The following is a 13,821-nucleotide window of genomic DNA, read 5'->3' on the forward strand; positions in this document are numbered from 1 at the left end:
GGATAGCTAGTTAGCTAGCACATTTACTATTAGCTAAAGTGGTTTTTGCTGCTGCTACTGAAGCGCAGAACACATGAATTTGGGACTTCTGAGGGTGCAGTTGAGCGCTTGTATTCACTGATCTGAGAGGTTGTAACCACAGAGTTATAGCTGTAAGAAGTTAAAAAATTAAATAAATGAGTAAAAACTGAATTGCAAACATTAATCTACACATTTATGTATATTTTCTCTGTAACTATACATTTAAAACGCAAGTGAAAGTTTAAATTTTTTTACACATTATCTCTTTTTTTTTGACAGCTCTCGCATTTTGCAACGTATTTACTTCCATATATCGGCCCTAAAGGAAAAGTTGATAGTTGGGAAGTATATTTTTTGACCACTAGATGTCTGATGTCAGAATTATGTCGTTTTTCTGCGGCAGCGAATGAGAAGAAGAAAATACGGAAGTACGGCTCCCAAACACATTCCCGTTGGAAGAGTAAAATACTGCAGATTGCCGTATTTGCTTTGAAACGAAGCATATCTTGGACTAAATATTCAATCTCAATAAGACGATGGGGACTAGAGACGATGAATACGATTATTTATTCAAAGGTAAAAATGTGAATTTCTCGTTAGTGTCGTAGCTTTTAGCCGATAAGCTAAACAGGCCAGCTGGTCAGCTGTCAGGCTAACCAAGCCAGCGTCAACCTTTGTGCTGTGGTTGATTTTCACCGAGCTTTCAGGAAATTGTAGGGAAATTGATTTGAGGGTGTATACCTCTAAACGGCCTTCACTTGAGGGTTGGCGTTATAGTGCTATTTTCTTTACGTACGGTGTATTGAAGTGATGGGGCGTCTGAAAAGAAAAGAACATTAGCTGTTAGCTACTGTTAGCTTGTTGATGGTAGGCGCGGACACGCCTAGCGTTAACCGTTATCACGTTATCTTAGGTCGAGCTTGACAAGCTACAGAAACTTGTGTGAGGATTGGAAAGAATGCGTTAACAGCTGCTTCATGAACACGTGACCACAATTTTAAAAATGACCCAAATCATTCTTTTCGCCATTATGTTATTTTTAAAGTATTTTTATTACTGTGAATGTGTAAAATTTGCTTAAAAAGTCAGGAAGATTGTGTTTGGTTTACTATTTTTGTGTCATAACAATGCTTCTTGGTAATAAGTCTTGTACTGTTGGAATGCCTTTCTATTACTCCTTAAATGGTATCGCATGTTTGGGTTGCACCCATGAAGAACTATGCCAATGTCAAACAACTATCAACTCTTGTTTTGAGCTTCTGGTACGCCAGGTATGGACAATCTGATGTCTGATTAGCAGCGCATGAACCTGATCAGTCAACATGTTTGACTGATCTGGATGAGATCCATGTCATAGGGCAACTTCAAGTTGGTGTTTTGCAAGACTAAGTTTCAGCATTATTTTTGAGTGAGTCCTAGTGCCATCTCCAAATTGAAGGCCAGGTCCCATATCAGGGTGGATATCAGAGACAGGCTGTGCAGTTGGTGTCCCAACAAGACAACATCACAAACACACTGTCAGTGCAGTACTCAGTCTCATACAGGTTTGCAATCAAAGTTTGGAGGACAATATTTCTTATGGTTTTGTAACCAGACAACCTGGAACAGACTGCACAAGGTGTGTTAGGAGGCCTGCCATGACTGCCCTTCACTGTTAGTTTCATTTAGTGTTGATAATGGGTGCAATTGAACCCTGAATGTGTATAGGAATGTTACGTTCAGCAATGAGTCCAGATTGTGCTTACTGCAGTTGGCTCATAGTGTCAAGTGTCAGAGTATGGAGAGGATGTGGAGAACCCTGTGCTGATTTATGCACCGATACGGTGAAAGCTTTTGGTGGAGGCAGTGTGATGGTGAAGAGCAGCATCTTCCTCAGTGAAAAAAACAAAGCTTCTCATCACTGGTAATCTCAGTGGAGCTAGATATCAAGATGAGTTTCTGTAACCAGTGGCAATCCATATCTCCACAGTCTGGGAACAATCTCTGTCCTCCAAGACGCTTAACCCACACAGAGTGGAGGTTATCAGAGACTAAATCCAGAATATAGGTGTGGAGAGCATGGAATGACCTGCCAGCAGTCCTGATGTCAACACAGCTGAATGCTTGTGGCATCAGCATGGAGGGTGCTAGTCCTGCCACAGTAACCAACACAGCCACACTGGCTGCCTTGTAATAAATATTGGTTGAAGAATAGGATGCAATCCCACAGCAGTGTGTGACCAAGCATGAGGAGAAGATGAGGCTGTCGTGGCTGTTTGGTTCTTCCACATGCTACTGAAGTCTCTGTTAAATGAATAAATTGTGAAATTGCTGGTGTGTCTTGTTTCTTCACACTTCCAATCCAATAAATGAATAACGAGTCAGCAGCAGAATATGTCTGACGTTGGCATTGGAAGTTTTGGCAAGTTGTTATTGGTGTAACCCACATACTCACCTTTGTTACTTAACCCACAACTCTGTTTTCCTTTCACCATCAGGCAGCACTTAAGGGGAAATAAACAGGTTCTTTAATGGTTTAAGATTTATTGCCAGGCAACATTCTTCCAACAAAGAAATAATGAACCGAACACTAATTTCATTACTTTCTGTGCTAAGTTATATATTTGTACCCACACTAGTTTCTGTGATAGGCCAACAGGACAGTTCTTTATTTTATTTTTTAAAGATTTAGTGGCTTCTTTGAACAACCAACAACCTCTGAGATAAACAGCAGACTTTCACATATGGCAAAATTCACTTTAGATATTTGGGATCCCACCACTCTCCTCATTTTGCTGTCACATTCCTGTTTATAAAATTTGCCTTATCCTGCTGTGTGCTTTTCAGGTCCCAGTTGAAGCTGTCACAAAATTATTAACACGCTTTATGAGTTGTTTTTTCTGTATTCGTTGCAGTATGATGATACTAACAAAGTTCAAGACAGACAGGCTTTCTCTGCCTTTGCTTGTTCAACAAAACCTCATTGAAGTTTTCAGGCGGGTGACCTCATACCTTTCCCTATTGAAGATAACGGGAATCACAGAGTTGATTATCAGCTTTCTCTGTTACACCGGGCTTTCTGCTTCAGGATCTGTGCATGCTCACATAAAAATGGGTGTTTTGTAGGTTATGATTCTTCTTTTGGGTAGAAAAGGATCCCCAAGATTGCTGCCTGTGCTACTCAAAACATTATTATGACTTCTAAGGTGACGGCTGCACATTAGAGCGCTTTAAACTGAACATATTGTGTGAGGTTATATATGTGCACATGTCTGGGATCAGTCCAAAGTACCTACCCAACAGTCGTTGCATTTTTCTTTTATGTTCCTGTGGTTGGAACATGATTAACGGTGAAGGCCACCATAAAGGCCCTGCAGTGGGAAAACATCTTCATAACATCCCAGAATTTCATAAAACACGAATCGCTTTGTTCTCTTACAATAGAAACATGGCTAGGCTTTTTGAAAATTGTTGTTTTTCTAATCTATGTGGGCCTATCGTGCTCCCAAAGACTGAAAATGAACAGCTGCAGATGTTTTTTTTGAATTTGTGTGTATCTGTAGTGGACTTGCTTATTGTCAGATTTCTGCTGGAGTAGGCTCTAATCCTACCCGCATCACCAGAAAACACTGATGCTAACTAGTTTGTAGAAAATGGATATGATGTTAGGCGTGGATATTACTAAAGAATATCACACAAGAGTAGTAATGCTAAGTTAGGCCTAGCAATTTAAAGACTTTTAGAAAAGGTTACATTGTGTAATTTAAGGTAATGAATTAAAACCCAAATATCAAATAGTTTTATCGCAGCTCTAGTTTTTACAGAAGTGTAATTATTGGCTATGAGCTGTGTTTAGCTGATGAGATGAGCTCCAGGAATATTTCTGATGATTGTGTTATTTTATCCAGAGGCTGCATTACAATTATTGCTGGGAAAGGTTTCATTTTAAAGTGAAAAATATAAGGTTCATTTTGACTTAAATGTTATTTCTTTTGTAACAGAAGTCAAACATGTACTGCAACATTACGTATATTGTTTATTTTAAATAAGTACAGTTTAACAGTGTAACTGTTTCTTCACCATCTCCCTCCTAAACAGTTGAACTTTCACACTGCTAGACTGCAACTGCACCTTATGTACATTCTGTGGTATTCATTTCATTTCTGTAATCCTGTATTTTCTGTATATAAGATTTAGATTAGTTATTTCATTGTTGGTTTATATACCTGTGTGTGTGTGTGTGTGTGTGTGTGTGTGTGTGTGTGTGTGTGTGTGTATATATACACACACACACAGCGCTCCCTCGTTTATCGCGGGAGTTAAGTTCTAAAAATAACCCATGATAGGTGAAATCCGCGAAGTAGCCAACTTTATTTTTAGTTATTATCAGTTATTATAGATGTTTTAAGGCGGTGAAACCCCTCACTACACACTTAATACACTTTTCTCAGACAGGCGTGAACATTTTCACACTTTTCTCTCTTGTTTAAACTCTCAAAGTTCAAACCAAAGGTGACGACGTTTTGTCAACATTGTTGTTTGTTGGGGAGAAAACGTACAAACATACAGTGCAGCATTTCAGAGTTACACTGCCAGCCACTGAACACATTCTGTACTGTACAGGAGGCACAGCACGAGATTGATTGACAATGGTCTACAGTAGGGATGGGTATCATTTAGGTTTTATCCGATACCAGTGCCAAACCGGTACTTTTGAAACGGTGCCGGTGCTTAAACGGTGCTCAAACCGGTGCTTAAAGAATGGAGAACACACAATTGGTCCAAAAACCTCTCATGTTCAGCTGTTTTTTGTAAAAAGATAACAATGTTAGCCTTTTCTGCAGCTATGGGGCATATATGGTATCACTCTTGGCTGAAGAAGTGCTTAAACAATGGAAAAAACACAAACTTTGTCCAAAAACCTCTCATGTTTAACTGTTTTCCACTTTTTCTTTGGTCATTTTAGCCTTTTTGGCCAGGGTGAAGGGAGTATCTGCCATCAAACAAGAAGACAGCCGCATGTAGCTATGATGATGTTTGCTAGTTCACCTTACATGCATTAATGTAATAACGTGGTTAGCCTACTCAACGTAAATTACACACGAACAACATGAAGCTACTCACGCAGAGAAGAACGGCTGCTGCTGCATCATCATCCTCATCATTTCTGCTACACTGGCAGGGCTAGGGGCCAGGACTCTCCTCTTCGGGTTTTTGGGGGATGTTGCTAACTCCGGGTCCGATAACAGGCACCACACCCGCAGTAGATGCGCTCGGTGTGAGGTCTCGCAGCAAGCTATCAAATACGGCGCATTTCTCGGCTTTTAAAAAAAAGCTATGCGTCGCCAGGTGTTTCATCGGATTTGAGGTGTTACCTCCTTTGACAGTATCACAGTATCACAGTATCAGCTTAAAGCACTTGTTGCAGGCTGCTGAGTTTGCATCTTTTGCTGTGAAGTACAGCCAGACTTCTGACCGCTTCGCCTTGGGCATTTTTAATCTGTAGCTCTGCTCTAAAAGAACGTACGTACCTGGACCCGCCTACTATCCTCGGAAACGTAAAATGATTGGCTAGAATCTAAAGTGTGTCACAGCTCAGGAAAAAAAGCACCGAAATAAAGCACCGAAATGTGCGCTGTTTTTCGGTCTGGTTACTACTGTTTATGTCAGAACCGGTGCCATCATGGCACCGGACACCGGTACCCATCCCTAGTCTACAGCCAACCGCGTTATAGCGAGGGACCACTGTGTGTGTGTGTGTGTGTGTGTGTGTGTGTGTGTGTGTGTGTGTATATATAAAAACATGGATGGAATAAGTTCTGTGGACTTTATATTGACCATCTTTTATACCGGTATCATTTTACTGTTTTCCTGCCCAGATTCAGTTACGTTGCATTTTCTCCATTGTGTGATTCAGTGGTCCTTATTGGAGATTCGGGTGTGGGAAAGAGTAACCTGTTGTCCCGCTTCACCCGCAATGAGTTCAACCTGGAGAGCAAGAGCACCATTGGAGTGGAGTTTGCCACGCGGAGTATCCAGGTGGATGGCAAGACGGTGAAGGCCCAGATATGGGACACAGCGGGTCAGGAGCGTTACCGAGCCATAACCTCAGCGTGAGTATAACAGCGACTGCCAGAGGAGGTTTCACGTCTAGATCTCTTGTTATATATCAGTGAATTTATTTTATTAAGTTAATAACCACCAGTGTTACTTATGTAATAATTCCATCACATGAGTTGGATATTTCAAGGGAAAATTGTTATCCAAAAAACATCCACAGTTCTCCACTCTCACAAACCAAGTAAATTTCCTGGAGTATTAATATTTTTTTACTCAAAAAACCCCAAAACAAAGTCAATAAGTTGAGCTGACAGTTTCTTGAGGAAATGATGTGTTGTGGGCTGATGTAGTTCAATGACTGTTCAGTTGTTGGAAAATCATGACCATAGCTAATATTGACCGAATAATAAACCACAGCCCTCCAACATACCCCTCAGCACCTGCACACACAGTGTTCAGGTTTGTTTCAGCTCTCACTGCGACAGTGTGATAACGAGTGTGTCCATGTGCACATGGCTCTGATGCAGATACTACCGTGGGGCCGTTGGTGCTCTCCTGGTCTATGACATTGCCAAACATTTAACTTATGAGAACGTGGAGCGCTGGCTGAAGGAGCTGAGGGATCACGCTGACAGCAACATTGTTATCATGCTGGTGGGCAACAAGAGTGACCTGCGCCACCTCAGGGCTGTTCCCACTGATGAGGCCCGGGCTTTTGCTGGTGAGACATCCTTTTCTGTTACCCTGTGGAATAAAGTGTCTATTAAGTATCGCAATTACACAGAAATCTCATGATAGAATACCCTAAATGGCAATTCTAGAGCCTGAAATCTTATAAAAATTCTAAATATTGGAACTATGCTCTGAGGATCAATGCATTAGTGATACTAGTAATAAGATCTTTCATTTGCTGTGCTACACAGTGAAGTAATTCTGTGTAACTGTGTGTGGTGCACACATTCAGATAAACCTGTGTAATGGCTCAGACTGACTCATTGTTTGTGAAAATGCTGCATATGTGATCTGTTCATTACGATTGTTCCGCTTTGCCCTGCAGAGAAGAATGGCTTATCTTTTCTGGAGACATCGGCTTTGGACTCCACCAATGTAGAGACGGCCTTCCAGACCATTCTGACAGGTGTGTGATGTGTGTGCACCTTTAGACTCCTGTACCTTTCACAGGTCACCATAAGGCAAAAAATGCCCATCAACTAACACACTGTTGGCCACTGATATCTGAGGGAATGCTGCCCAGTTGAACAGGTGTCTTTGTTATCAAGAGCTGTCACTTTTATGAGGCCGGTCGCAGTGTGAGGAAGTTTGGTGCCAAGTGAACTTCTGCTGCTGGGAGTAAACAGAGTTGACCCCACAGCCTTTCTGGACTCACTTTATGTCATAGTGGGTTGTTTACAGTTTTTATGGGGATTATCCAGGCAAATATTTTGTTTTAGTGTGTGTGTGTGTGTGTGTGTGTGTGTGTGTGTGTGTGTCAGACTGTAAACTAGGGTTGGGCGATATGTAAAAATTTTCCAACCGACAATCATCAGTCCAATAATCGCTGATGGGCGATATATTAACGCATGCGCAGACTTTTTGATGGGCCGAGCAATGTAATCATGCACAGACTGATTTGCAAACTGATTTTCCCCCCAAAAATTAGGCCTGTCGGCATTAACGCGGTCATCACGTTAACGGGATTAAAATTTTTAACGAGCTCAACCCATCCGGAGCGCAGACTGAACAAACTTTGGACAAACTGCCGAAATCCGTTGACAGAGACATTTCAGGGATTTTGAGTCAATCTGCGCTGCAGATACGTTAATTGTAAATCGCATTAGTCATGGTGACGGCGTGTTAACGCTGACAGCACTAAAAAAATATAAAGTCACCAATTTGGGATGAAAGAGGTAAGCGTAAGGATGTAACCAAAGCAGCGTGTCACGTGTGCAGACGTATAGTGTGAGCAAAGTACTCAGACTAACTTGCATGAGCATGTACGTGTCCACCATCCGCTGAGTATGCTAGGCTATCGCCCGCTTCTGCAGCTCCATCGACGAGCATCTGGGCGCACTCTGAGGAGGGGGCATTTGCTCGCAGATGAAAGAGGGTGATGTTAAAACAGCGCTGTTTTTTTTCTTCTGTTGACTGCTTCTATTAGCGCCATCATTATTAGCAAACTTACTGATGGGCAGACAAATAAATAAATCGCCTGTTTAAAAACAATCGGCGATATATTCGCCCAACCCTACTCTAAACATATTTCTGTTGAAAAGTTGAGCACTTTAATTTAGATTTGATGGGTACTGACTCTCTTTTGGCCTCAGCTTCCAGTGGCCGTTAGAGTAACTGCAGTTTTCCATTGGAGATTGCTCTTTGGTTGTGTTCATACTTTAAATGTGTAATTGTACTTAAAGTAAACAACAAACGTGATACTCGGGTTTTAGATTTTTTCTCTCCATAGAGTACCGAGCACAATGACACTCAGTGCTCTCTGCTAGAATCCAATCACAGTTGGTTTGCTCTGATTAAATACTGTTTCGCCTTCTGTTTAATGTTTGCCTTGTAATTCTCCCCAGATCTGCAGGTTGCAGCTAACTACTTTTCTGCAGGAACATATTTGCACAGTGTTTTTAATAACATGTAACACTGGGGAATAAAATGCATGCACGGTATTTGTTAGATAACACTGTGTGATGACCAGAAAGTAGGCGTGATCTACATCCTGGTCACAGGACGACAGTACTTGGAAGAGGCGGAGCCAACATTTAAAGCTTGATTGATTTTCAGCTAGACACTTACGGGATGCTATGAAAGTTTTTAAAAAAGTCTCTTTCAGTGATAGTTGTAGTAATGACTTACATCATAGGTGTCAAACTCTGGCCCGCGGGCCAAATTTGGCCCGCAGCCTAATTACATTTGGCCCACAAAGCCACACCAAATTACTATTAGAGCTGGCCTACTGGTATTATACAGCTAATATATATATTGTTTAGTATTAAGCTTTGCTTGTTCCATATTCAGTTTTTCAGTAAAACCTATTTGAGTCCATAAGAAAAGATTCATTCTTATATCTGGAGGAATAAATATATTTCAATAAATATTAACGTTAGCCCGCGACTTTGTTCCAGTTTTGAATTTTGGCCCACTGTGTATTTGAGTTTGACACCCCTGACTTACATGATGAGAAAAGTCGGCCATTGTTTTACATTTGGCTGCCATGCTTCCTGTTAGTCAGCTGCATGGAGGAATTACACTCCTTCCATAAGAATAATTTGTTTTGTCACATGTCTATCATCTATTAACTTGACGCATCACTTCTCTTCTCCTCCTCATCCTCCCATCAGAGATTTACCGTATCGTCTCCCAGAAGCAGATGTCGGAGCGCCAGGAGAGCGACATGTCTCCCAGCAACAACGTGGTTAATATCCAGGTGCAGCCCACTGAGAACAAACCAAAGATGCAGTGCTGTCAGAACATCTAGCCCAGCCTCACATCCGCTACTATCTCTCCCCCCAATTCCCCCATTTCTCCCTCTCCTTTCCTCCCTCGATCCCCATCAACCTTAAGCCCCGCCCTCGGATAATAGACTGCCTCGACATACTGTTTGGCGTGTGGGGAATGAGCCGCAGCTTCGAAGCCGTGACCTGATCTCTGCACCTACCTCCTCCTGCTAACCCTATTCTTTCCCTTCCCCCGGTAAATATTATCCCAGTTTAGGATGAACCCATGTGGGGCGGCCCTCCCTAAGCAGAGCCCCGTTGTCTTTAGACTACTGCAGGACAGCAAGCAGCAGGCATTTCATATCACGTTAGATTTCATTACTGCAGATGCGCTGACATGTCACAAAAATGTCTTAATATATGAATGTGATTTGTTTTCTTCTTCTCAAGCTCAGTGCTCCAGTTGATTTCTCCACCTTTTTTAATGTCTTGTATCATATATCTGCTACTAAATCTGAATTGAAAGCTTTGCCTCTGTTATTTTAGCGCCCCTCACCTCCTCTTTAGTGCAATGTACTGTTTTGGAAACTACGTGGATGTATCGAGCACACGGACGTTTGCTCCGGTAGTGTCATGCTGTTTGATGTGATTTCTGTGAATATGACGCCGGACTCTTTTACATTTGTTGAGCTTCAGTTAGTGGAAAGGCCAGGGGAGTATAGCTAGCATGTGGCGCGCAGCCTGGTAAACTTTGTCGGCATCGTCACTGCATTTGCAGCAGGTGACGGGTTCGTGACAGCATGCCGAAGATGGACCTCTGACGTCCAGGTGGTTGACTTGAACTGGACTAAATGTGGAACACTATCATCATTTTAGGAACCCTGAACAGGAAGCCTGTGCATTTGAATCATCATGTTCTATTTTAAGTGGCTGCATACCGAGTTACTCATGCTCACGTTGAACGGGACTGAATACAGAATAAATCTAGCAGGCTTTTTTGCTCAGCATTAAGAAAACATGCATTAATTTCCAACATATTTGACCACTATGCAGAAACTAGCACATGGCTGTTTGGGTTTTTTCCTCTAATGCGACTTCTATAGCAAGTGAAGGAAAAAGAAGTGTGAGTAAAGTAGCTGATAGCAGTCTTGTATGACATTCCTATTATAGTCAGTAATCTTATAATGTGAAGTTTCCTGTTGTCTAGCCAATTCTGCTTTGCATGTAACCACAGTACTGTAGTTAAGACACACTGAGAAAGTAGGAAGATGTTTTTCGAGGTTTGATTTGCTTAATAAATCATGCACTTAAGTGTAAGAGCTGATCTAGTAAACATGCTTACTTATTTAGGATTAGGCTTTTGCTGCACATACAAAATTTGGACCTCTTTTGCCAGTTTGGGACACCGGGTCTGTTTAAGAACCAAAAAGTGACGTGGAGTCTGAACCGAACCTAATTTAGTGTGAAGTTGCTCCTCTGGCAAACAACAAAAATCAGCGGCTTAAGCTTCTGGCCAACTTACGAATGCCTCCTCGACCTGTGGAGACCGCTTCTCATACACTCACTAACGGCTCACCGTTGTGTCCGCCTCCTCATTAACCAAGCTTTGTGTGTCTCTCGAGGAGGAGGACAGCCATGTTGCCCCTGTCACATAAAGCCTACGCACACCAAGCTGCCTCTGACTTCAACACAATGCATGGCTTTGTGTACGACTGCACCTCCACATTGTATCGCCTTATGTAGCTAACATTGTCATTACCGTTTATGAAATCTTGATGGTTGGTTAGGCTTGGCTAACTAATACAACATGCTTAACGAGTTAGCTCAGTTTAATCTGCTAACTGGCAGGCTCCTGCTAAAAGCCTTCAAGCTGAAATTTCAGGTTATCGCAGACATATACAAAGCCCGAACTTGGTGTATGTGTCTAGCAGCAGAGGGTAAATGGGTAACTCCAGAATGTGTGAGCTTTAGCTGGCCGTGCCAATGGCGTTTTATCGAACAGACGGCACTGTCCACTGGGCCTCTCCAGACTTGACAGCAGGAAATCTGTGGACAAAGCAATTTCTTTCTTCTGACAATATGATTTCTTGTTTCATGTACCTTTGTTGTCTTCATTTTTCCCTGTGTGTGTGTATGTGTGTGTGTTTCTTTGTTTTTTTAAATATGTGTTTTGATTTCTTTCTTTTTTTAACTATTGAATTCTATAACTGACTGTAATTTCAGTGTAAACACATAAGTGAGAAATTATGTCATTTCAATGAATTTGGAGTGTTAAATATGAGAACGGGTCAAAATGAACGGTTTTGTTCTGTACAGATTGATAAATTGTACAATTGTGTCTATATCTTAAGTTATCAATTCATCTTAATAAAGCGCACCGGTCAAAAAGCTTTCTGGATTTTACTTTCTTTTTATTGTACTGTAAAGTCTTACTGCCGTCAGGTATAACATTATGGCCACTGACAGGTGACGTGAATACTACTGATCATCTCATCATAGTGTCAGTGAACATTTTTCCCTCAGAGTTACGTTAGAAACAGGAAAAATGGGCAAGCACAAGAATTTGAGCGGGTTTGACGATGGCCACATTGTGATGGTTAGATCTGTGTGACCTTTGAGCCTAGGTCATCAGCTACATGACTGGGCTTCCAAACTGAAGCTCTTGTGTTGCCAGCCAGTGGTCAGTATACTGACGTCAGATCTCGACGTTGATTCTATGACATCGCCTGATATTGACTAAACATTGTTTCAATGTTTCCTTGCTATCTGGTAGCTTTTTAAAACAGCAGTTTGTGTATGGGGCTGCAGAGCCGCAGACCAGTCAGGGTGCCTGCGCCGAAATATCCACTGCAGAAAGTGGCAACGATGGGCACACGAGCATCGGGACTGGACCATGGTCCGAGCATTGAGGCCTGGGCTGATGAATCACACTTTCTTTTACTTCACATGGATGGCTAGGTGTGTGTGTGTGTGTCGCACACCTGGGGAACACCTGGCACTATGGGAAGAAGGCAAGCCGGCGGAGGCAGTGTGATTCTTCATGGCTTCGGCATCTTTCAGCAGGATAATGCATCTTGCTACGAAACAAAAAAGACAAATTCAGTCCAGTTAAGCAACTTTCAGATTTTCTGGATAAGGAAGTCCAATACATGGAGGCTCTACCTGGCAACTTAAAGAATCTGTTGCTAACGTCTTGGTGCCAGATACCACAGCATATCTTCAAGGGTCCGGTGGACTCCATGACTTGATGGGTCACAGCTGTTTTGGCAGTAAAACAGCCGTCTGTTTTTGCTTTATAAAGCATTTATAAATGAAATTGAAAGTACAGTTATTTTCTCAATAGAAAAATGACACAGACAAAGCACAAAGAGATACAGAACATAAAAATATTTATTTCCAGATGCAAACAGAATACTGTAATGTAGGGTCAGAGTAATAATATGATCTCTCTCTCCAGCGTGTCCTGGGTCTGCCCCGGGGCCTCCTGGTGAGACATGCCCGGAACACCTCGACCAGGAGGCGCCCAGGAGGCATCCTTGTCAGATGCCCGAACCACCTCAACTGGCTTCTTTCGATGTGGAGGAGCTCTACTCTGAGCTCCGCCCGGATGTCCAAACCCCTCACCCTATCTGTAAGGGAGACACCAGCTACGCTTTGGAGGAAGCTCATTTCCGGCGCTTGTATCCGCAGTCTCGTTTTTCCGGTCCCTACCCACTGCTCGTGACCATAGGTGAAGGTGGTGACGTAGCTCGACTGGGAAATTGAGAGCTTGGCTTTTACACTCAGCTCTCTCTTCACCACAACAGACCGGTACAGCGTCCGCATCCCTGCAGCCGCAGCACCGACCCGCTCCCTTCTCCCGTCACTCCTGAACAAGACCCCGAGATACTTAAACTCCTTGACTTGGGGCACGAACTCATCCCTGTCCTGGGACGAGTTTATTTTTCTTATGGCCATTAAATGTTGGTATTTATTCAATACAGTAACATCCCAGTTTTACAGGTTAGAGATTTTAAAATTCCATGGAAATGACCACTGAAGTATTAAGTTAGTAGTAAACTAAGGAAAGGAGACTAATTAAACCAAAAATAATGAATAATGTTTTAGTTTGACCCCAGTCCCATCCACTAACAAAGGAGGCTTGTCTGCGTTATTTTTCTGTTGTGAAGATAGCTGAGACTTGTTTGATGAAGAGTGAAGTATTTAGCCTTTAGCACAGCATTAACCCTTTCACGCATAGCGGTCACGACAGTGGACGGCTATTCAAAGGTTGTTTTCTTGCACTTGTGTCAGTGTTGATGGCATACTTGCACATAAACCA

General features: G+C 42.3%; 1 protein-coding gene across 1 annotated transcript; it reads left to right on the top strand.

Moving 5' to 3' along the window:
• The first annotated feature begins 410 nt into the window (after positions 1–410).
• On the top strand, positions 411–11,891 carry LOC120715275 (ras-related protein Rab-11A). The gene is made up of 5 exons (XM_040002167.1): positions 411–597; positions 5,918–6,113; positions 6,588–6,781; positions 7,118–7,198; positions 9,405–11,891. The coding sequence occupies exons 1-5, from the start codon at positions 558–560 to the stop codon at positions 9,539–9,541; spliced, it is 648 nt and encodes a 215-aa protein (XP_039858101.1). The 5' UTR covers positions 411–557; the 3' UTR covers positions 9,542–11,891.
• Positions 11,892–13,821: the final 1,930 nt, after the last annotated feature.

The sequence above is a fragment of the Simochromis diagramma genome, unplaced genomic scaffold (genome assembly GCF_900408965.1).
Source record: "Simochromis diagramma unplaced genomic scaffold, fSimDia1.1 OVJJ01000430.1, whole genome shotgun sequence".
NCBI lineage: Eukaryota > Metazoa > Chordata > Actinopteri > Cichliformes > Cichlidae > Simochromis > Simochromis diagramma.